This window comes from Strigops habroptila, chromosome 3, assembly GCF_004027225.2.
Source record: "Strigops habroptila isolate Jane chromosome 3, bStrHab1.2.pri, whole genome shotgun sequence".
In the NCBI taxonomy this organism is placed as follows: Eukaryota; Metazoa; Chordata; class Aves; order Psittaciformes; family Psittacidae; genus Strigops; species Strigops habroptila.
In genome coordinates, this window is record NC_044279.2 from 71372376 (window position 1) to 71393916 (window position 21541).

The window sequence follows — 21541 nt, forward strand, 5'->3', positions numbered from 1 at the left end:
AAATTGCTGGAAAGTTGTGCAAACATGTGCAAAACATTGTCTATAGGGCTCCTTAAACATAGCATCCTGGGTTCAGAGGTAACAGTTACTTTTGTCCTTCCTAGTAGCTGGTGCAGTGCTGAGTTTTGGTTTTAGTCTGAGAACAGTGCTGATAACACACCAATGTTTTAGTTGTTGCTAACTAATGCTTACCCCAATCAAGGGCTTTTCAGTCTCATGCTCTGCCAGTGGGGAGGGGCATGGGAAGCCAGGAGGAAGCAGAGACAGGACACCTGACCCAAGCTAGCGAAAGGGATATTCCGTACCACAGCATGTCATGCCCAGTATGTAAACTGGGGGGAGTTACCTGGAAGGGAAAGATTGCTGCTTGCGTCAGACTGGGTATCGGTCAGCGGGTGGTGAGCAATTGTATTGTGCATCACTGCTGGTTATTTTTTTTTTTTTTCCTTTTTAGTTTTATGTTCTCTCCCCTTGTTATTTCCCTTATTAGTAGTAGTAGTTTTATATTATACTTTAGTTATTAGACTGTTATCTTGACCCATAGAATTTGTATACTTTGTATTCTCCTCCCCATCCTGCCTGGAGAGGGGAGCTAAGGGGGGGGTTTGGGAGGGTATGAGCGAATGGCTGCGTGGTTCTGAGTTATCGTCTGGGCTTAAACCACGACACTTAGGAACACAGAGTAATTCAGGTTGGAAGGAACATCAGGATGTTTTGGTCCAACATCCTTCTGAAAGCAGGCCCAGTTACAGGGTCAGCTGAGGTTAATCAGGGCTTTATCCAGTCAAGCTTTGTGCAGTCTCCATCCTTGGAGGTTTTCAGTCTCCCTCTTAGCAACCTGTTCGACTGCTTGCGTGTCTCATGATTAAAAGTTTTGGTGACCATGTCCATTGTTGTTGCCCCCCACCCCCTCCCCCATATTGAGCGGGACCTCTCTCATTTCAATTTGTGCCAGTTGTTTCTTTTCCTTGCATTAACTGCTAACGTGAGAAGCCTGGCTCCATCTTCTGGATTACCTTTTCATAGGTATGAGAAAGCTGTAAGTAGATCCCCCTGAAGCCTTCTCATCTCCAGGCTGAACAAGCTGTTCCCTTAGCTGTTTCCTACAGGGCGTGACTCCCAGACCAACTTGGCAGTCCTCTGCTGAGCTTGTTCCACTTTATCAGTGTCTTTCCTGGTCTGGGGGGCCCAAAACTGTATGAAGTATTTTAAATTTGGTCCAACAAGTGCTGATTAGAGAGGGATAATCACATTCTTCAGACTACTGGCTACGCTACTGCTGAAACGGCCAAGGATACAGTTGGCTGCCTTTGTTGCCAAGGCACACTCCTGGCTCACAGTTAAGTTGCTGAACATGCACCAAGGCTCCCAGGTTCTTTTACATGGAGCTGGTCCCCAGCCTGTATCATTGCAAGGGGTTATCCCTTTCCAAAACTTTATATATCCTGTTGAATTTCATAGGGTTCCTGTCAGCCCATTACTCTCATCTCTTTAGGTAACTGCGTGGCAGCTGTGCCCTCAAGTATATTGACTGTTCTATCTAATTTGGTGTCATCTGCAAACTTGATGAACATGTATTTTTATCACTGAGTCACTGCCAAAGATATTTAAAAGAAAAAACAGGTTCCAGGCTAGGCTCCGTTGGTACTCCATTTGTTACTGGCCTCCAGATACAGTATAATATGTTTAGTATCTTCTGAGCCTGATCGTCCAACCTGTTTTTACTCAGTTTTCTGTCCATCCAGACTGTAACATCTAGACTTGTATGTTGAGAGTATTTTCTAACAGTGTTGAAAGCCTTGCTACAATCGAGGTAAATGGCACCCACCATTTTTCCCTGGTCTGCAAAACCAGACATTTTATTATAGGAGGTAAACATTTGGCTAGGCATAATTTACACTTGATAAATTCATGCTTACGCTTACCAGATGCCACCTAATCCTTCACATGTTTTCTTACAGTGTTTTCTCAGGGAACAAAGTGAGGCAGCTGAACGTGTAGTTCCCCAACCTGTCATTTCAGTCTCTTTTTGCAAACATTTGCGTTTTTCCATCTGTCAGGGAGGTCTCCTCATCATCATGACTTTTCAAAGATGGTATAGAGTGGCCTTATGAGGACATCAGCCAGTTCTGTTAGTGCTCTTGGATGCAGCTGATTTGGTTCTATGGACTTACATGGGCTCAGTTCTGTCGAGTAAACCCTGACTTGGTCCTTATTCACTGCTGGCAGGTCTCTGAAAACTTTGTCTGATCAGAGGCCTGGATGTAGACTGAACCAAAGAAGGCATTGAGTTCCTTCAGTTTCATTTGTGTTCACTGTTGCAAAATCTGCCTTGCAGCAAAGGTCCCTCTTTGTTCAGCCTCTTAATGCAAAAGCAGCAGGTGAAGCTTCAACATTCCTTGCAAGCCTCAACTCCAGCTGAGCTTTGGCTTTCCTGACAATATCCCTAAATGCCCAGGCAATGTTTCTAGATTATTCCTTTGTAACCTGTCCTTTCACCATCCTATGTAAAGCCTTTTTGCATTGAAGCTCACTGTTTAGTTTACTGTTTAGCCAAGCCAGTCTGCTGATATTTCTACATGTTTTTCTGAGTATCGTGATGACTGTTCTTGTGCTTGTAATATGCTGTCATTAATAACACATCAGCTTTCTTGATCTCCTTTGCCTTTTAGGTCTTTCTTACAAGGGATTCCATGGACCTGTTCACTGAATAAGGTGAAATCTGCTCTCCTAAAGTCACAGTCTATAATCTGCTACTTGCTTTCCTCACTCCCCTAGGATCTTGAACTCCATTACTTCATGATTGCTACAGCAAAGGCTGCTGTTGATTTTGTTTTTTGTTTCCTTCACATGCCTGACTAATTCTTCCTTAGTGACAGCAGACCAAGCTGTGTGTAACCCTGTGTATTGCCCATCCACTATCCCTGACACCTTTTAGAAATCTTGACTGCATCTCATTTTGATGTTCTTCCAGCAGACATTCGGTGGTGAAGTGCCCTGTAAGAACCAGAGTCTGTTATACAGAGCCTACTGAGAGTCATTTTAAGATTACTTTGCCCATTTCCTCATGTGTATTGGGTTGTCTACAGAAAACACTGACCCTGATTCACCAGCTCTCAACGAGCCTCTTGTCTGTTCAATAGAAGAGCTCCTTCGTACCTCTGAGCTGCTGTTGCATACAGAGGGCACTCCCCAACCTTGTGCCTCCTGCAGTTGGTTGTATTCATCCTTTGCAATACTCCAGCTATCAGGTTATCCCACCATGTCTTGGTTATTCCTTCTAATTGTTTTATTGTGTTTTACTGGCTAAATCTCTTTACACTGCTTTAGAGTATTTGCAACATGCTGTTTCTCAGTAAAATACTGCGAACATAGACACGCTAATCTTAGTTTCTCAACTCATCATCACTGAAATGAAGAATATTGAACATCATTGAATGAAGAATATCTCGGTGCTAAATATTTACAGTGAAAGTTACTGATATTATGTAGGATGAGTCAAATTAAGACTATATTACTGTATTACCATGTTAAACATTGTGCTTGTGTTTTAATTAAAAATGTTCTTGCATTTTGAAGAAATAGAAAAGTATTGTAAAGGCTTATAAGAAAATAATTATAAGAGAAAAAAATAGGTTTAAACCAGACTCTTAAATTTTCCCTGAAAAGGCTTGCCACTTCAAAGACTAATGTGCTTTAACAAAATTTTGAAGTAAATAACCTGCTTTCTCCACGCATTTAACTTTGTAATGAAAATACTGATATACCTTAATTTGATTGTCTTCATTTAAACTTAACATTGAGAATGTTTTAAAAATATATTTAGAGGTAGATAATTTTTTACATAAACTTATTTGTGGTTTAAATTGGATTTTCAAGAAAGTAGAAATCTGGTAGAAAAAGCTGATCTTTTGAGGGTAAGTCTGACTTAAATCATCACAGTTGAAGTGTAGTATCTTAAGTGCTCCAATTGTACAATACTGCATTTAATTAAATTGTGATTTTTGTAAGTTGCTGTCCCTTTCCTTAACTTTCTAATTTAGGTTGGTGCTGGAGAATACACTGACTGTTGTGTCCTAAATATTGAAATTCAAGTGTAGTCTTAGTGGGGATGATGACATGGAGGCTGGGGTTGTATGGCACTTTTATATCAGTGCTGGATTGAAAAATTTTACTCTTATGTGATCATACAGATATTATTAGTTTTTTGTTTCCAAGGCCTCCCTTTAATCCAGATTTGAGAAGCAGTCTGGCAGCTCCCTGTCAATAATTCCAATCCTGACTATTTTCAGTAAATTGCAGGGAAGTGATTATGTCTAGAGGGAACTGTTAAGTTCGATATGTTATGGAGGAACAATGGAACTGTAGCATGGAATGCACATGGCTGCTCATCAAGAATCTTATTATGAGAAGAATATTTATTTAGTTTTATAGTAGCTACATCACTGGACCTGAGGAGTTATTACTTGGTGTGGAGAATATCCAAAATTAATCTTGGTGAGAACAGACACGGACAGAAGACCAACTTTGTTTTTTTTGCAGTAAGTTCTTGGGAAGATACCAGATCTTTTAGATGGTGGCACTTCCTGAGGAAGAGTCATTCTGGTTTCTTCCACCAAAGAAAAATATAGACATTTTTGGCAATAGAGCAAAACCGGCAGCAGCAATATAAAAAATAGCAACAGAATTATTTTTTGCTGTGCTTTTATTGTGGATCTAATAAACCGCAAAACTCTGAAGGGCCTAAGGTAGGGTCCTCACCTAATATTTAGTTCTGTTTGGTTTAAAAAATTAGAGTAATAATGTGTGTCCATTGTTTGAGGTGGAATTTTTGAGTAATGAGTGCTTTGGTATAGTTGCTTTCTATATTCAAAATTGAAATAAGTTCAGTAATACAATTTCGTTGTAGAAAATCTGAAATTAATTTAATATGAGCTTTTTTTTTTTAATTAAATTGAAACTCTCTTCATATAGCTCTAAATTTAAAAAAAGGTAAACTTTTCAGTTCTTATCAAGTTCTAAAACAACTTCCTAAATCCGTGACAAAGAAAAAGGCTGTGATCCCCTCCTACCCCATGATCACTAGGTGTTTGCAATCTGTTTTAAGACATTCATTCCCACTACAAATAAGTAAGATAGCTGTACATTTGTCATCTATTATTTTAGCTCTGTTGGAGAAGTTGAAATGAATGAGTAAAAATATTGACCTTAATATAATAGAATTTTCTTTTTTTTTCTTCTGCTCTTGGAATAGACTTCAGGAGTCTGTTCTGCTTTTTATCAGGTTTTGAATGTCGTCCATATCCTCAAGTTTTGTTTTTTTTTCCCCTTTCTGTGTGCTACTTTAGTCTTTTCTACAAAGATGTATTTCCAGAAAATAAATAAAAGTACTTCTGCATCATATTAACTTTGCACACTAAAGCCCCAGTTCTGTAAGAAGAGCTCTTGCCAATGTCATGTAGATTTTAGGTAAGCAGAGGAACTTGTTTATGTGATAATCTCAGTAGGAACAAAATAGATAAGACATACAATCAGTTTCTTAGAAATTACTTACTGCAACATAAGAAAAGATGGTTTAATAACAAAAATGAGATAGAAATAGATGGGACTAGGACACAGATGATGTAAGGCAAACGGGTTCAAGTAGGCACAAGATCTGAGAATATTTTTAGTAGAAGCAACTAGTGACAGAAGATAAGATTTATACAATGCCTCGTTAACAGGTAGAGTTTTACACTGTACTATTTTTTTTAAACTCTTTAGAAGCACTGAAGCAAATAAGGAATTTTTAGCATATGATTCATTTTATCTTCATGTAGACATCTGTTTTTCTCTGGCTATGAGACAGGTGAGATAAATCCCACCTGAACTGTCTACTCCTCTTTCGGTGCTGGTTCATGCTGAAGATGGTAAGGCATTCCTTCTGTCAGTTGATGTAAAATGTTTGGGAACTTGTTAATTTAAAAAAGAAAAAAAAAATTCAAAAATGTTAACTGAACATTGTCTGTAAAACTAAACACTTAGAGGCTGCCAGTGAAGTCTTAGTTCAGTTGCCCGAGATGCATGTGTTAACAAAGTCTTTAATTGTGCAATCACATGCTTTCCCGTCACCCACCCACTCTCCAGTCCTGTTTTTTGTGTATAGGAAATAAAAGTGTAAATTGAGACTGTGTAATGGTAGATGGTAATGTTTGTTGGACCCTTTCCGGCTGCTGAAGCAAATGAAGAATAGCGCAGGCCATGAAAGAAGGGAAAGGATGCTTGGTTCTAGGTCTCTTCTGCTGTGGAGTTACTATGGAATACTGGGCAGATATGCTGATGGTCACATTTGGACTTTGCTGAGCCCACTCGGTACTGTTAGATCCAGGCTTTCATGTCTGAACATTCCCTGCTGAACAGTTTCTATAAGGTTGGGGTTTTTCAGTATTTATAATGACTCTGGATTTTCCTTCGTTATTTCTATCATAGATAAAGATAAAGTGGGTTTTCTAGCTGTGGTTTCTTTCAGTTCATGCCTTTTGAACAAAGAAATATTGTTGGACATGACTAAATAGAAGACCTTATTATTGGCATTTATTAAATAATTGCTATTTTACAACATCTCTCATGGTGGTAACTGACAGATGTTTATTGCCAACAAGATTTGACGAGTGCTCCTTCAATATGGTTTAAAAGATCATGGATGCAAGACTGAAGCACTTCATCCTAGAATGTTTCATGTCAGCAGAAGCCTATGATCTGAATGAAACGTCAGAGAAAGCTTGCTAGCAGACACCCTGACTGGAAAGGGACAAGGTCTCTCCAGTTCCCTATTGAGTTAGACAAATGGTATTGCTTTGTTTAATGTATGAAGTTCATGCTTGAATTCAATTAGGTTTCTTGCTCCTTTTTCAGAATTAAGAACTAAAACTCTTAACTTTTGCTGCTGTAAAAATTATCCGAAGACAGATAACTTTGCCCATATAATTCCATATTCAAAACAAACCTTTGCTGCCCTTCTAGCTGTTAGGAACTCCAAAGTAGGTAATAGTTTTCAACCTTATTCTGTTCATATAAACATGTTTATCTAGTACAGTGGCAGATACCTTGAAGTTCATTTAAGTTCAGCTGATCTTCTACATAATATAAACCTATAAAAGAGTAATATCTGGCATAGGGTCTCCTTTTTGTAAAAGGACAACCAACAAAAACCCACAAACAAACAAAACCAAAACAAAAAAAAAGGGAACACCACCACCCCACCCCACCAAAAACAAAAAAACCCCAAAACTCCAAGTTGCATTTTTGCAATATTTTACCAGTTTTATGTTCATGCTTTTAATTAATCTTTTTAAACCTCACTAACAATGAAGTCGTGCTAGTGGATTTTAAGTAACTCGGGTAACTTATTCGATTGCTTAATATAGAATTATTATATTTATTGTTAAATTAATTTATAGCATCATCTTCAAGATAGTTATTTCTTAAGTTGTTTTTTGAACCAGTGAATTATCTTTTCTGGGAAAAGGATGATACTCTTTACCACAGAAACGATCCTATAAACATGGACAGAGCCCTAGCCATCTTCATTTCTGCTTTTGATGGCATAAAGAGATTAAAAGAATGCTTCTCCTACTGAGACAGGCTTGACAGTACTTCTTGAAACTTTTAGACATGGTTAGTTAAGACTTTCTGTAGCAAGCTGTGGAATATTCATGAAATAGCACAAATTATATGGATTCAACATTTTATTAATATATTCAAGACTAATAAAACAAACCTTAGTGTAACTTATTTTGTTATATCATATCCTGGTGTAAAATGGCATAAGCTGTGGCACAGTATTTGAGTACTAATACACACGTTAGATCAGCATTTTATGTCTTGACCTGTTCATACAAATTCTAGTTGAAGTATGAACAAACTTTTCCCTTTCTTTGCACAAGTTAATACTGTGTATATCTGATGGGGGACTGGAATTCTTTCCTGGAAAAGAAAGAGTATGGGGAGAAAAAGAAATTAAATGAACTTTACTTCTAATAGCAAATATCCTTAGTTGGCATTGGGTAGTATAGGCAAAAAATAAATGTAGAAAAAGTTCATATCGGAGTTTGTTTTGTTTTCTCAGTGGAAAGCTACAAGGTAATAGTCACATACAGAGCATAGCATTTAAATTAAGCACATGATTATCTTAATTAACTGATGCCCAGTGGTATATGTATAATAATACTTCTTCCTGTAAACGTACATGTTTACATATGTAAAATGTGTGGAAATTATAATGATGTAGATAAGCTCAAGGTATCTGTAGACAGAAAGGACTGAACCTGGCTTTCAAAGACAACTTCAGTAAATCCCTTCACCTGCTGGTTTGTCTTGGAGTTCTAGGTTCAGCATGGTATTTATGGAACAGATACTACTCATTTAATGCAGTGCTATTCTCATTTGAGGGTATTATTTTGGAAAGTGTCAGTTTAAGGCTCAGGGAAATAAAGAAGTTTGGCAAGAAGCATCAGAAGTCTTGGCTACGCTTCCTATATGCATCTCTGAGACAAAACTTTTCTTCAACAGTGTTCTCTTCTTACCTCTTGACAACTTGCGCTGGATGATATTCCCCTCTCAAACTTTTCATTCTCTTGTGGCTAGACTAAATTGTGGGTTTTGGAGCAGAGGTACACCAGCTTTTTTTTTTTTTTTTCCCTTTTTTTTTTTCTTTTTTTTTTTTTTTTTTAAAGAGCTGGATGGTTCTTGACCTCTGTGCAGAAAGATTTCACGTAGTGATTTTTCTTTTGGCTAAGTGCATACATTGTGCTTAAATTTCTGCAAAGCAGAAGTTTTTCTGTTTAACCAAGCCTGCAAATCTAATGTGAATTGAATAATCTTTAATCTGCAAAAGTTAAAGCTGAGAATTATGTGGAAATATTTGGTTTTGACCTGGAAAAAAGCCAAAAAAAGAAAAAAAGAAAAAGTTTCAAGTTAACTTCAGGTTTTCTAAGTTATTTACAAGACTCTTGTTCAGCCAGAATAAGCCAAAACAGCGAGGTCTCTGGCCCAGTTCCCTCTATGTATTTTGACAAGAAACAATATAAACAAACTAGTTTTTCTAACTCAATTCCTATTATTACCTAGCTTTGCCCACTTATTCTATATTTTATGTGAATGTAGACATGCAGAGTTTCATTTGATGGATGTTCTTCTAATTAGAATTCTAAAATTCATCTTCAGAATTTAATGTCTATAAAATATACCTTTCAATTTGTAAGGTATCCTTCTAGGGTAAGTAGGCAGGAGCATGGAGGGAGCTAGTAAGCATTTAGAAAGCTGAAAAATTAGTCATCATCTCACTCTTGGCTATGTCACTTGCAGTAACAAAGCCATTGCCATTGCTTTGGGTTTTTGGCGGAGCTATGATTTACAGCATCATAGATGTACCTACATATTCTACCATAGGTGCCATAGTGTTCAGGGTGTGTGAATCAATATGGAGTTGTTTTATACAGTCCATGTTATAATTAAAACTGTTGGTGTCTGAGCTAGGTAGATTGATATTAGGTTACACTCAACATGCTGCATTTCTGCTTTGATTTGGACTACAAACCTAACTCTCAGAAAAAAAAAGTGAAACTTCAGTAACTCTGCTGTTAAAGGCAAGATTTAACAGGCTACCTTTTTTTTTTTTTTTTAGAGTTGTCCATCCTACCCACTTATTAGACATTGCAGGAAAGCGGCTAATGTTTCTTAAAGTCTGGATAAAGAAACTGTAGGTTAATTGTAAAGAGAAGATGAATTATTGCAATAGATTGTGAAGCAGATTGGCTGTAAAGGAAAAATTCTTAGAGCAGGAGCTCAGAATGAATGGAATTGCTTTTGCTGCTTTTGCTGGTTTTGCCTGACATTATACTTTTGGCTTTATAAAACTTAAATGAAAAAAAAAAATGAAAAAAACCCCAAACAAAACTACAGAAACCCCAAAGCTGACAGGAAGGCGTTCTTATAACTGAACTTAGCATTGCAGCCATATCTAGCTTCATTGGAAGTTTTTTGTCAAAAATGTTGGGACTAGAAGGCTGGGGTTTTTTTTGGTTTCAAGTGTAGGAAACCTGATTTTACAACTTAAAAAGAAGGATCCAGGAGCACAGGAGCTTGTCTCTCTCTCTGGCAATAAATACATGCCTTGTAAAAATAGAGAAGATGTTTATGATACTTCTCCTGAGTGCTGTCTTAATCTCTAATTTCAATTCAGGGTATTTTTGGGACACAGAGTTCTACCTATTGTTCCTGAGAATCGGGTATTTTCAAAAGAATGGGTCCTTTATGCCTCTTGCTATGATTTTATTTTTTCCTTTACTCTTATACGTGTTATTAAGCAGTATTCAAAGGTGAAAAAAACTGTACATGAAAAAGTAAAATGGAAGGGAATCAATTATAAAAATTATAAATTAGAGCTAATTTATAAATTTTCTTAATTGTGAGCACTGTTGTTCAGGGGAGCACTTTCAACTCCTGAGTGGAAAGATGGACTTATAAATGGCCAGTGGAATGAATTCTTGGAGTTGTAACTGCTTCTTCTCATTCAACAGAACTAGGTAAATCAAGGTGCACTGTTAGAAGAACTTCAGTTTCTGTGGCCATTTTTTTTTTGACACAGGATCTTTGGGTTTTGACACAGAATCTGCAAGAATGGGTTTTTTTTTTTTTTTTTTTTTTTTTTTTTTTTTGGCATACTCAGAATAATGTAGTCTGCCTGGCAGCCTGCTATATTTCCGTTTTTACGTAATATGTGGATCTTGCAAGTCTGAGGGAGCAAGACATGGTGTAGTTCTCTCAATACTGCCTATTGGAGCATTATCCGTATAACTGTAAATGCTAATCACTCAAGAGTTTCACTGGGGAGAGATCTGGTAGTTCTAATCCAAAAGTGATCCCAAATGGAGTCTATCATACATGCAATGTGGATGGTTCAAGGTACAGGACCATGAAATGAAATTAACAGTTTAAATGTAGTTTAGGTGCACTCACAAATGCCTTTTTATCTTTCTGTAGGCATTGAAATAAAGCCCCTATATCAATTAGATTCAATTATTTTTGTTTTTGATGTCAAACTGCATGGACACTTCTTAATTAAACTACTAAGTTTTCTCTGTAGCCATTTTTTTTGTAGTTAGTGAAAAAAGGGTGCACTTTATGGCAAACAGTGATGTTTATCTTGTCTAATTACTATCTATTTAAATAAAATTGAAAGCAAATTGATATTTTGAAGCACTTTCATGTAGCAAAAAAGACTCAAAAATCCGATAGGCTGTTAAATTGGAATTCATGTTCCATCGAAACATTTTGTTTCCACTTAAGAGCTTATGAGCAAAACAGTAACTGTACATTTAAAGAAAGTACTTGTATTTGAACTTCTATGGAGAAGTTAGTTTTGTGTTGCAGCTCATTATGAATTCGTTACCTTTCCTTATAATATTTTTAAGCAAACTATTATATTGGACAATACTTCTACACTGCTGTTTGATTTGAAAGATCAAAGCTGTTCTCTGAAGCGTTTTGATTAACTGTGAAGACTGGCTATGTTCAATGCTAATAGGTATACTAAAGTGCTGCCAAGATTAATGTGGAGATGACCCTGTGCCTATTTTCAGAATGGCAGGGGGGCGAATTCTGTCAACAGTGAAGATGCATTTGATAAAAGGCCGAAGCAATGGGGATCCTTTCTGTCAGGCAGTAGAGGAAGTTGTACAAGATTTGGATTTGAAGATTAAAAATATTATCGATTCACGACATGAAGCCTTGACTGCCAGCACTACTGGACTTAGTCCAGCACGGGTAATGGGACTTCTTTTGTTCTTGTTACTATTTAGCTTTACAAGAAAGCAAATGTCTTTTTCCTGTTTAGTTTCTTCTTTATATTTTAAAGGACTTTCTATAGGCTATTATCTTTTGCAAGCAGTACAGAGCAGTGTCATTTCCTTTACACTGGGGTTTTAAACTTGTTGAAAGACTTGAGGATTACAGTGTTGGTTTCAAAAAGCTGATTTACTTAAACTAAGCTTCTTACCTCAAAATTGTAAATAAAATGCTCTTCAAAACTTTACTTGTGGTACAGTTGTTATAGATGTAGATACTTATAACCATGATGCTTGCCACTAATTTCAAGCCAACAGAGCTATAGCAGATTTCCAAATAAAAACCCTCATGAAAGTGAAATTAAGATTTGAGAACATGTATCAGTAATTTTGATTAGAATACACAGGTTTTAATTAGCTCAGCATCAATATTTCCAAGGGTAAGGCATTCAAAACAAGGTTAAATAAGAATTCCAAAACATGGTGAAATGTGGAGACGGAGGGGAGTAAAAATAAACCCCCAAACAACCAATGTCTAAGTTTTTCTTTATTAGTGTTTCAAGACAGTAATGAAACTATTAATGATTTTAGTTTCATAGAAGGAATTAGGACACTTAAAGTTCTCTGTTTAGTGTGGAGAACAGAATACAGACTTTGTATTTGTGTTTTTTGTACTTAAACCTGAATCTACTCAGATTTATATTATGGTCTCTTTTGTGATGAAAACATCAACTAGCTTTAATGATTTTATTTTACATTGTTGATATATAAACTACCCAATTCCATGTATTTTTGTCTAGGAAACTTTTTAAAAACTATAGACATTTTGAATGTGTGTACATTGTTAGAATGCTTTGTTTTGTGAAATCACTGGAATTACCTCATGGCAGCATAAAATTTAAACAAGTTTTAATCAGGCTTCCAATGTGCTTGTTCTTTTGAATCTTTCATCACTGTATTTCCCTGTTTCCTTATCATATCCTTCTATTTCTTTCTCTTTCCCATCTGAAAAACTGATCACTGTCATCAGTTGTATGTATTTAGCTACTTGTATTACCGATAAAATTTAAAAAAGTTTTGATTGTTATACGTAATGTAAAACTATTTTACTAAAACTTTGTTCCTCAGAGAAATTAACCACAAAATCCCACAAAATTTCCAAATGGTTTGTGTTTCTTATTGTTTTCCATAGGTCAAGTTCGTAGTCTAATGACTGTAGAAATGTTTACCACTATCCTTGTTGAGGCAAAAGACAGAAAAGTTGGTTGTATCGTGATATTGTTAGGAAATGTGGTTAAATACTTAATCCCATTGAGAGCAATGTAAAGTTAATATTTTTCTCAAAATAGGCACCTGAGGGCAGCTTATGAATTTAATTATATTATTGTAAGCCTGTGGTTCTATGTTGAAGTTTTTCCAATTCTTGAGTTTAAGTTGATTGCCAGAACATCCCATCTGCTTGTGGATGAGCAGATTCTACTGTAGCTCTTCTCAGTAAGGAAATTTTAGTACACAGCAGAGGATGACCGGCTTTAAGCTAATCCTTTTCACCATACCCAGTACAGCAAATCCGTACTCACGACAGTATGGATGTGACTAAGAGCCACTAGAGATGGCTGTGGTCTGGATCTGACTAATATGCTGCTTGGCTTGACAAATCTAGTGCTATATTGGGTTTACATAGCAAGGTTTTGGTAAGGGGCAAGGTTTTGGGCAGGGCCGTAAGGTCTTCTGTGAAGAAATACCAGAAGCTAGCCCCATGTCAGAGAGAGCCAGCCAGCTCCAGGGTGGGACCCTCTGCTGGCCAGGCCAAAGCCTAGCCAGGCAGTGGTGGTTGTAGTGCCTCTGTGATAACATAGCAGAAAGGGTAAAAAATGCTGCACGACAGCAGTTGGGAGAGAGGAATGAGAATACATAAGAGAAAAAAACTGCAGTCACCAACCTCAGTGAGAGAGGGGGAGGAGGTGCTCCAGGCACGGAAGCAGAGATTCCCCTGCAGCCCATTCTGAAGACTGGAGATGCAGGTTCTCCCTCTGCAGCCCATGGAGATCCATGGTGAAGCAGATAGCCACCCTGCAGTCTGTGGAGTACCCAGGTTGGAGCACGTGGATGTGCACTGAAGGAAGCTGTGACCCTGTTGAGACGCCATTTTGGAGCAGGTTCCTGGCAGAAACTGTAGCCTGTGGAGAGGAGCCCACGCAGCAGCAGATTTTGCAGCAGGACCTGTGACCTCATGGGGAACCAGTGCTGGAGCAGTCTGTTCCTGAGGTCTGTTCCACCCTGTGGAAAGGACTCATACTGCAACAGTTCTCGAAGAACTGCAGCCTGTGGGAAGGACCCACATTGCAGAAGTTCATGGAGGACTGTATCCTATGGGATGCACCCCATACAGGAGCAGAGGAAGAGCATCAGGAAGAAGCAGCAGCAGAGATGAAGCGTTAGGGACTGACTGCAACCCTCATTCTCCCATCCCCTGTGCCACTTGAGGAAAGGAAGTAGCCAGAGTTGGGAGTGAAGTTGAGTCTGGGAAAAGGGAGGGCTCCTATTCTGATTCATTGGCAATGAATTTTATTAATTACATAATTTCCTTAAGTCTATTTTTCCCTGATGGTAATTGGTAAGTGAACTCCCTGTCCTCATCTTGACCCAATAAGCTTTTCATCATATTTTCTCTCCCTGTCCTCTTGAGAGAAGGTGTGATAAGCAGCTTGGTGCACACCTGACAGCTAGCCAAGATCAACCCACTGCAGTCCTTTGTGGTGCCCAATATGGGGCCTGTTGAATTAGAGATAAGACATAACTGGAGAGGTTACTGGGCGAAATGTGTACTGACATGCTATAGAGCAGAGTAAATGTGGGGAATCTTTGTTTTTGTAATTGTGGTGATAGGGACAAGGGTAGAGTGTGTGTAAATTGCCTGCCTTTGTCAGTGGTGTGATGATGCTATTTTGCTTTTGGTGTGGGGAATAATTTTGTGATGTAAATGAAGCTTGTGAAGATCTGTGATGAATGTATATTGTAATGATAATCCTAAATACGTGATTCACGGAGATGAGGGTCGAAAAGGGAGCTTAAGCAAATGTTAAGAGACGGATGTCAAATTGCATTTTTAGTGGAGCTTAATGTAGAAGAACATTTTACTAAGCATATAGAGGGGTAGGTTACTAATTAAAAAGAAAACAAACAGAAACAAAACAAAAACAAACAAAAAACCCCATAAGTTTTCCAAATGAATTTGAGCTGCATAAAAAAATTAGAGCACCTGTATTGTTCCATTAGATCTCAGGACAGCAAAGACAAATGCTCTGTGCTGAATTTCACATACAGCTTTGGTTTGGTTTTTTATGTGTTTTTGGTTTTTATTTTATAAGAACCTGATGCTATAATTTTCAGAAAAAAATAATTCTCATTCAGAAATAAGTTCTGCTTTTGATAGGATGTTATGGATTTTTTCATACGTGGACTGAATTATTCTTTGAGTGCAAATTTAAAATACGATCGTAACTACAGAGGCTGAAAACTATGCCTCCACTATCTACTGGGAAGGCTGCTCCATCATAAAATGTACCTGAAAAAGAGTCACTTTGTTAGAAAAAATATTTGCTTTTCTCCTAGCAGTGGCACTTTTCTTCCATCGTTGCTCAGTTTTCCTGCAAATACCTGTTTTATAAGAAACTAGAGCTCCAGGAAAATTATGACTTTTATGCAGCAGGAAGCACTACTTTGTGTTGAAGCCTGCATGAGTGACTATTAGGAATTATGATTAATTTCTTCCTGAGAAAATTACTACTGTAAATGGAAACTGGCTGGTCTTTCTGTAACTAACCAGAATAGTCTGAAGTAGCTAATGATCACAACCCTTGAAAGACTGATCAACTATTTTATTGAAAAAATAATTTGAATCATGAATATAAGCTTCCTAATAAGCAAGACTTTTTATGGCAGGGATTGTTGTCTTGACTGAAGTTCTTATTGTGCCTTGGACAATAGGATTTTAGTCTATGGCTAGTACACCAAGTCACTGTTGTGCTACATGAGATTTCTGAAGGTCATGTTCTGGCAGTTAGGAGATTGTATTATACTCTAAAGATTTATTTTTTTTTCCCCTTTTGTGTATTATCAGTCAAGATGATGCCAAATTTATACTTTTCTCATTAAGACAATTTTACCATGACACACGTGACATTTTATAAAAATCTGTGATGTGGTGATGTAATGACTGAAGAGGTTCAGAATAAATTTTGAGGAAATTAAATAGTACTGAAATAGGCCAATTCTGTAAAGCCAAGTAACAACCATTTCTGTAATTGCTATTTCTAGCTATTGATTATAACTTATACTAACTGACTGACATGTGTTGCTATGGTTTCTTGAAAGCTACATACACTAATTGATGTAATCAAATAGAGAGAGAAATCGAATTTGATCTTTTCAAGTCTGTGTTTAAAAGCAGTTAGCTGATTAGATAAATGCAGTTCATTGCTTACCCTGTCCTTCTGAACCAAGTTAGGCTATCCAATGTTTCTGTGTGTTAGTAAATAAGAAAGCCTGTAGTTTTTAAAATCTACTACTGTGTGTTAAACCCTAAATTTCTTTATGGAACTCCTAGTACTTTTAAAGAAAAATATAGCGAACTTGCAATTCTTGCAGTCCCATAGTGGCTATGGAGTTCTACATCTGTACTGCTGACTGTAGCATTGAGCACTTCCAGATGTGGATTGTTATTTTCTTCAAGGAATTCTTTATTCTTGAGGAAAATCGTGAGGAATCTATCCTGTTCTGAACAACAGGAAATTGTGCCAAGTATCTCTGTTGTCAAATCTTGATGAAAATCTCACTTTTAACCAACTGCTTTAGCAGATTCAGTTAGTCAGAGGAGTTGGACTTCACCAGAATGTGTTTGTGTACCCCATAGCACTCAAATTGGTTGTGAGAAAATAATGTGTTAATTTCTGCTGCATGGTTTCATCACAGATTTGTATATTTATCTGTGTGACTTGCTCATCAGTGTATACCTCCAGCTGGCAGTGATCTAGACTCTTTACTAATTGCTGGGATGAGCAAGAAACTTTCCCATGGCAGTTTCCCCATAAATTGCTTACTGTGAAAGGAAGGAGGGTATGCTCACACCTTGTGCTTGATATGGTTGCTTTGGAGGTGAGCTATTGGTCGCTTGTTGACCTTTCCTGTTGTGTGTCCTTTTAATTTTTTTGCTTTCAGCCAAAATTGCATTCTGTAAATCACCGGTACTGCGTATTGTGGCAGAGATACTGTAAAGGTCTTACTAGTTCTTCTGGATGAAGAAGCTGTCAATCCTCCCACCCAGAACAAGCAGAACTATTATATGACAATGAAAGTTGAATTTGTTTGGTATCACCTCTGTTTTGACACTCTTCAGGTGAGTACTAGAAGACTTTTTTTTTTTGTTGGCTTTGTTTCTTTATTTCTAAAGATCTACTAAGTGGCTAACAAAGCACTGATATTACATCTACAGAGCAGATGACCAAAGTGCAGGCTATTGTGAGGGTAGGTTTCCCTATTTAGGTGTAAAGGGAAAGCATTCTTGGAATAGTCTCAAGTTCTCCTCCCCGTTGCATTTTATGTATCTTCAAGATACTTTTGTAATATGGACTTTTTGAGCTAGTACATTTCTGGGCTGCACAAAAACCATTGCAACAAACTTCCAAATACTCACCTCTTGAGTTCGGACTCCTAAGTTCAAATACTGTCTGTTCAGTACCTAATTAGATTACTAGTCAATTTGAAGATGCCTCCTTTGTCTAGCTATGACACAAGAGATTTTTTAAATAATATCCTGTGTTTCATCTATGTAGTAATTATTTTGTGGAGACAGTTTTAAATATTTTTTTCTTATCCACCAGTCAGGATAGTATTGCACAATGGATGCTGCAACAAATTTACATGCATGAAGATTTATTAATCGGGTCTGTAGCTGATGGCATACATTGGTTTTAATGGTGAAAGTTACTTTTGGAGAACAATAAAATCAAAAGAAGAGGAAGAAGAGAGGAAAGGAGAAAACCTCTCCCTGGTGGCTAGCGGAGAAGTAAAGCAGCCAGGGTTCGAAGACAAGCATCCTCTGTAGTACAGTGGTTAGTTCCCCAAAAATCCTTTTCTCAAGGTAAATATATTGTCTAGATAAGGACCTGCTTTTGCCTCTTATTGGTTGTCCCTGCTCTTGGTGCCTTTAGCAGTGATTGGAGCATCTGTTCAGCAGGGCAGGGGCTGTGTGGCCAGTTGCTCATCAAGCTCTGTGCATGCACAGTTCTTGGATTCACCAAGTTAAAAGATGATCTACACTGAAAAGGGTAGGAACAGTGGGGAAGATGGAGGTGTTTCTTATGCTGATAGCAGTCGTTTCCCACGACCCACCATAACAACACTATCAGGGTGTGGAGGTGCAGGGCTGTGAGGATGACGGCAAGGAAAGAGAAAAACAGTGACAAGTCCTAAAGTGGAAGATGGAGGATTCTAAAAGTCAAAGAATGCAAGGGTTTCATTAGATTTGTCATTCAACATATTTTATGAAACCAAAGGAAGCACATTCTAATAGAACTTAAAATCAGTTTCCCTAGTAAGAATTCTAAGTAAACCTGTAATTTTTAATAAAAGGCTGCTTGTAACAACATGTTGTGGAATATTTGTTTCACCTCTCAATATCTGTGGATAGCTGTAGTTATACATTTCTGTTTCATTATCTAACAAGCTTAAAATAACACTGATTTTAGTCTCTTATTTTTCCATTACTTCAGATTCAGGAAAATTGATCCACATTACTTTTTAAATTGCTTCATTAATTTAATTAACCTCACCATGGCTGTATTTTTATCAGAATGATAAGGAGCTTAATCAGATTTATGTTAATGCTCTATGTGAATGGAATCAAGGCCCACCTGAATTTTTCTGAATTAAACACTGCTATTATTCGGAGCTAGAAATCTTGATTTTTTTTTTTTTAATTTTTTTTTTTAGCAACTCTTTAATTTAAAATGGATTTAAACCCACTTATTTCTAATAAGTGTGCCTACTGAGTGCTCTCATTTCACTTACCTAATTTGATTTTTCAGCTGAATTAATTTTCTTGAATTGAATATTCTTGAAAGGGTAAGACATTTGCTTCTCAGTGTAGGTGTGAGCAGGTACTCCTCCTTGGGAATTTATATTGTAATCTAGACAATTCTTGTGATTTGCTTAGTAATTTTTAGTGGTTGACTTGGTTTAGATTTTATTTTCCAGTGTATATATATATATTTAATATTAACTGTATGCTTCCATTTAAAAAATTGATTTGGAAATAATTTATTCAAAGTATTGAATTTATAATCCTAAATGTGTTAGGAATAAAAAAAGAAACTTGAAAACAACACCTGTTCTCAAATCTGTGTTTTGCATTTCTCTAGCAGCTTTACTGTAAGATTCCAATTGCTTTATGAACGCTGAACACCTGAATACTACACAAAATATTAGCTAAGGTGTCACTCTGATTTGCATCAATGTACAGGCATCTCTATGATACAGCACTTTTTTGTTAGTGCTGATGTATCAAATATTTAATCTAGAGTGTTTGCAGACTTTTTGCCAATCTATTTTTAACAATAAATCTGGAACAGTTTACAGGATAAATGACACTACCTTTGGCAGTAAGCATCACTGCAGTTTTCAGTCTCTTTCAGTTAATCCGATTCTGTATTAGATTGTTGGTCACCTCATATGGTAGTTATTGTTTTATGGGTTTTTTTCACATGGTAGTTATTCTTTCCAGGTTTTTCACAATGATTTTTGTTATTTCTAGAGATTTCTTTACTGCAGTATCCCAAAATATGTTTAAAGTTTGTGGGTAGCTTTGTCTGGGTTCTGGAGAGATCATTGTCTTCAGGTGAAGACTGAGGTTAAATGAGAGCTCCTCTTTCTCAAAACTTCAGCATTTCAGGAATTCTTGCCTTTTTTTACTCTTCTTTTAATGAACTTCTAGTTCGGTTGAGTAGGTTTTTTACTGAAATCCTCAAAAAAAGTTACTGCTGAGAAGCGTCTATTGTGTTGTTCAGCTTTGTTGGCTTTCTTTAATTAAAAATATTTTCATTGTAATTTGTGAAATGCCTGTGTCTTTGGGAACTGAAAATGTAAACCCTGACAACACATCCTTAATGAACATCCTAACCAAAATGAAGTTTTTCTTATTTAATGTGTCTTTTAGTATATCCGTCAAATATTTTCCTTCTGTAAGCATCTCATTTCAGTCTTCATTTCCATTATAGAAGTGCAAATAAAAATATCTTCCTTTTTTTTTTGTATTTTAAGCTGCATGCAAGGCAGAAATATGCTTTTTTTCTCATAGTCTTTTTAAAATTTTTTAAGCAAGCATAAAAACATAGTGATATTGAAATCAAAGTAAGGTGAGAGGCGATTCTTCTATAATTAATGATATTTATTTTTAGAGTTAAATTTTGCATAACTATGGAATTAAGTATTTTCATAACCTTTATGGAAAAAGGTTATATTTTCCTGATTTTGCAGTTTCAACAGCTGTTCAGGGTTTGGGGCAACTTTTTGTTTGCTGCTGTTTTTTGTATCATTGCCATTATCTTCCTATCATATTAAAGTTAAAGCCAGTTCATTTCTTTTCTTGCTTTTTAAATTTTGTTCTATTTAAGGAATGCCCATGTTGATCTGGTGTACAAACCAAAGAATCTCTTGAAAATCCGTTTCTGTGGGCGCAGAAAAAGAAGCTAACCTATCCATGTACTGGTGATATAATCAGTTGCTTGTTCTGAGGAATCATCAGTTGATGGGAAAATAAGATGCTGAGAATTTAGTCATTTCAGGTTACAAAGGCTTATGAACCAGAACAGCAGTGTAGACATGAGCATGGTAAAGCTACATATTTTTGCAATTTAAATAACAAAACCATTGCAAGGTCCTGCAGAAATTTTGCACCACAGACAAATAGAAATAAATAAAATATATTGGGCTAAATAAATTTAATTTTTTGAATAATTGAGTAGAATGAGCTAAATAAATTGAGTTATTTTTGAAAAAAACTTCCCTCATGCACACTGCATTGCCATAAGCATAAACAGAGGAAGTAATTATTTACAGATGCACAGATTGGTTCTTATTTCAAACCAAAACCTCCCTCTTACATGCATCAATAATTTTGTTGCATTATATGTGTCAAAATTTTTCATTAATATATGTAACTATTCACATACTGAAATATAGGAGGGTGGAAGCATTTTGTTTGTTTGAGTATTTCTATTGAGAAGTCTGTAAATATGAGGAAAATTATTCTGGATGTGAACCAGATGCTTTTCAAGGGGATTTAAGTGGGATGGTGACCTGGTAACACAACACCAGCATTGGAAATAATAGTGTGGTTGCGGCTCTACAATATTGTAAACATACTGCAAAATACCAGAAATTGCAACTGTAAGTTTTATTTCATTATGCTGTCTTTAGTTGTCACAGTACATGTGGTTACCTAGGAAGGGAGAAAACAAAGTACGGCTTGGAGAGCAAAGATACTTCCTGTTTCTGAGGGACTTGGTATGGTAACTGGTTTTCTTAATAATTGCATTTGTATTTTCTAAATCTTATCTTTTTCTAATATAGATCTCCAGCACAATCCAGTGGATCTTCTCCGAAACCTCTCAGACAACGTATTCAGAAATCTATGAATGAAAAAAAAATGACGGTAC

At 36.6% G+C, this 21541-nt stretch overlaps 1 protein-coding gene across 1 annotated transcript in view; it reads left to right on the forward strand.

The window, feature by feature from the left end:
- PARPBP (PARP1 binding protein) overlaps nucleotides 1–21541 on the forward strand; it is a 50207-nt gene that overhangs the window by 16545 nt on the left and 12121 nt on the right. The window contains 5 exon segments of the mRNA XM_030479811.1: nucleotides 11622–11805; nucleotides 17046–17069; nucleotides 17071–17183; nucleotides 17185–17223; nucleotides 21456–21537. Coding sequence (XP_030335671.1) covers nucleotides 11622–11805; nucleotides 17046–17069; nucleotides 17071–17183; nucleotides 17185–17223; nucleotides 21456–21537 — 442 coding nt within the window.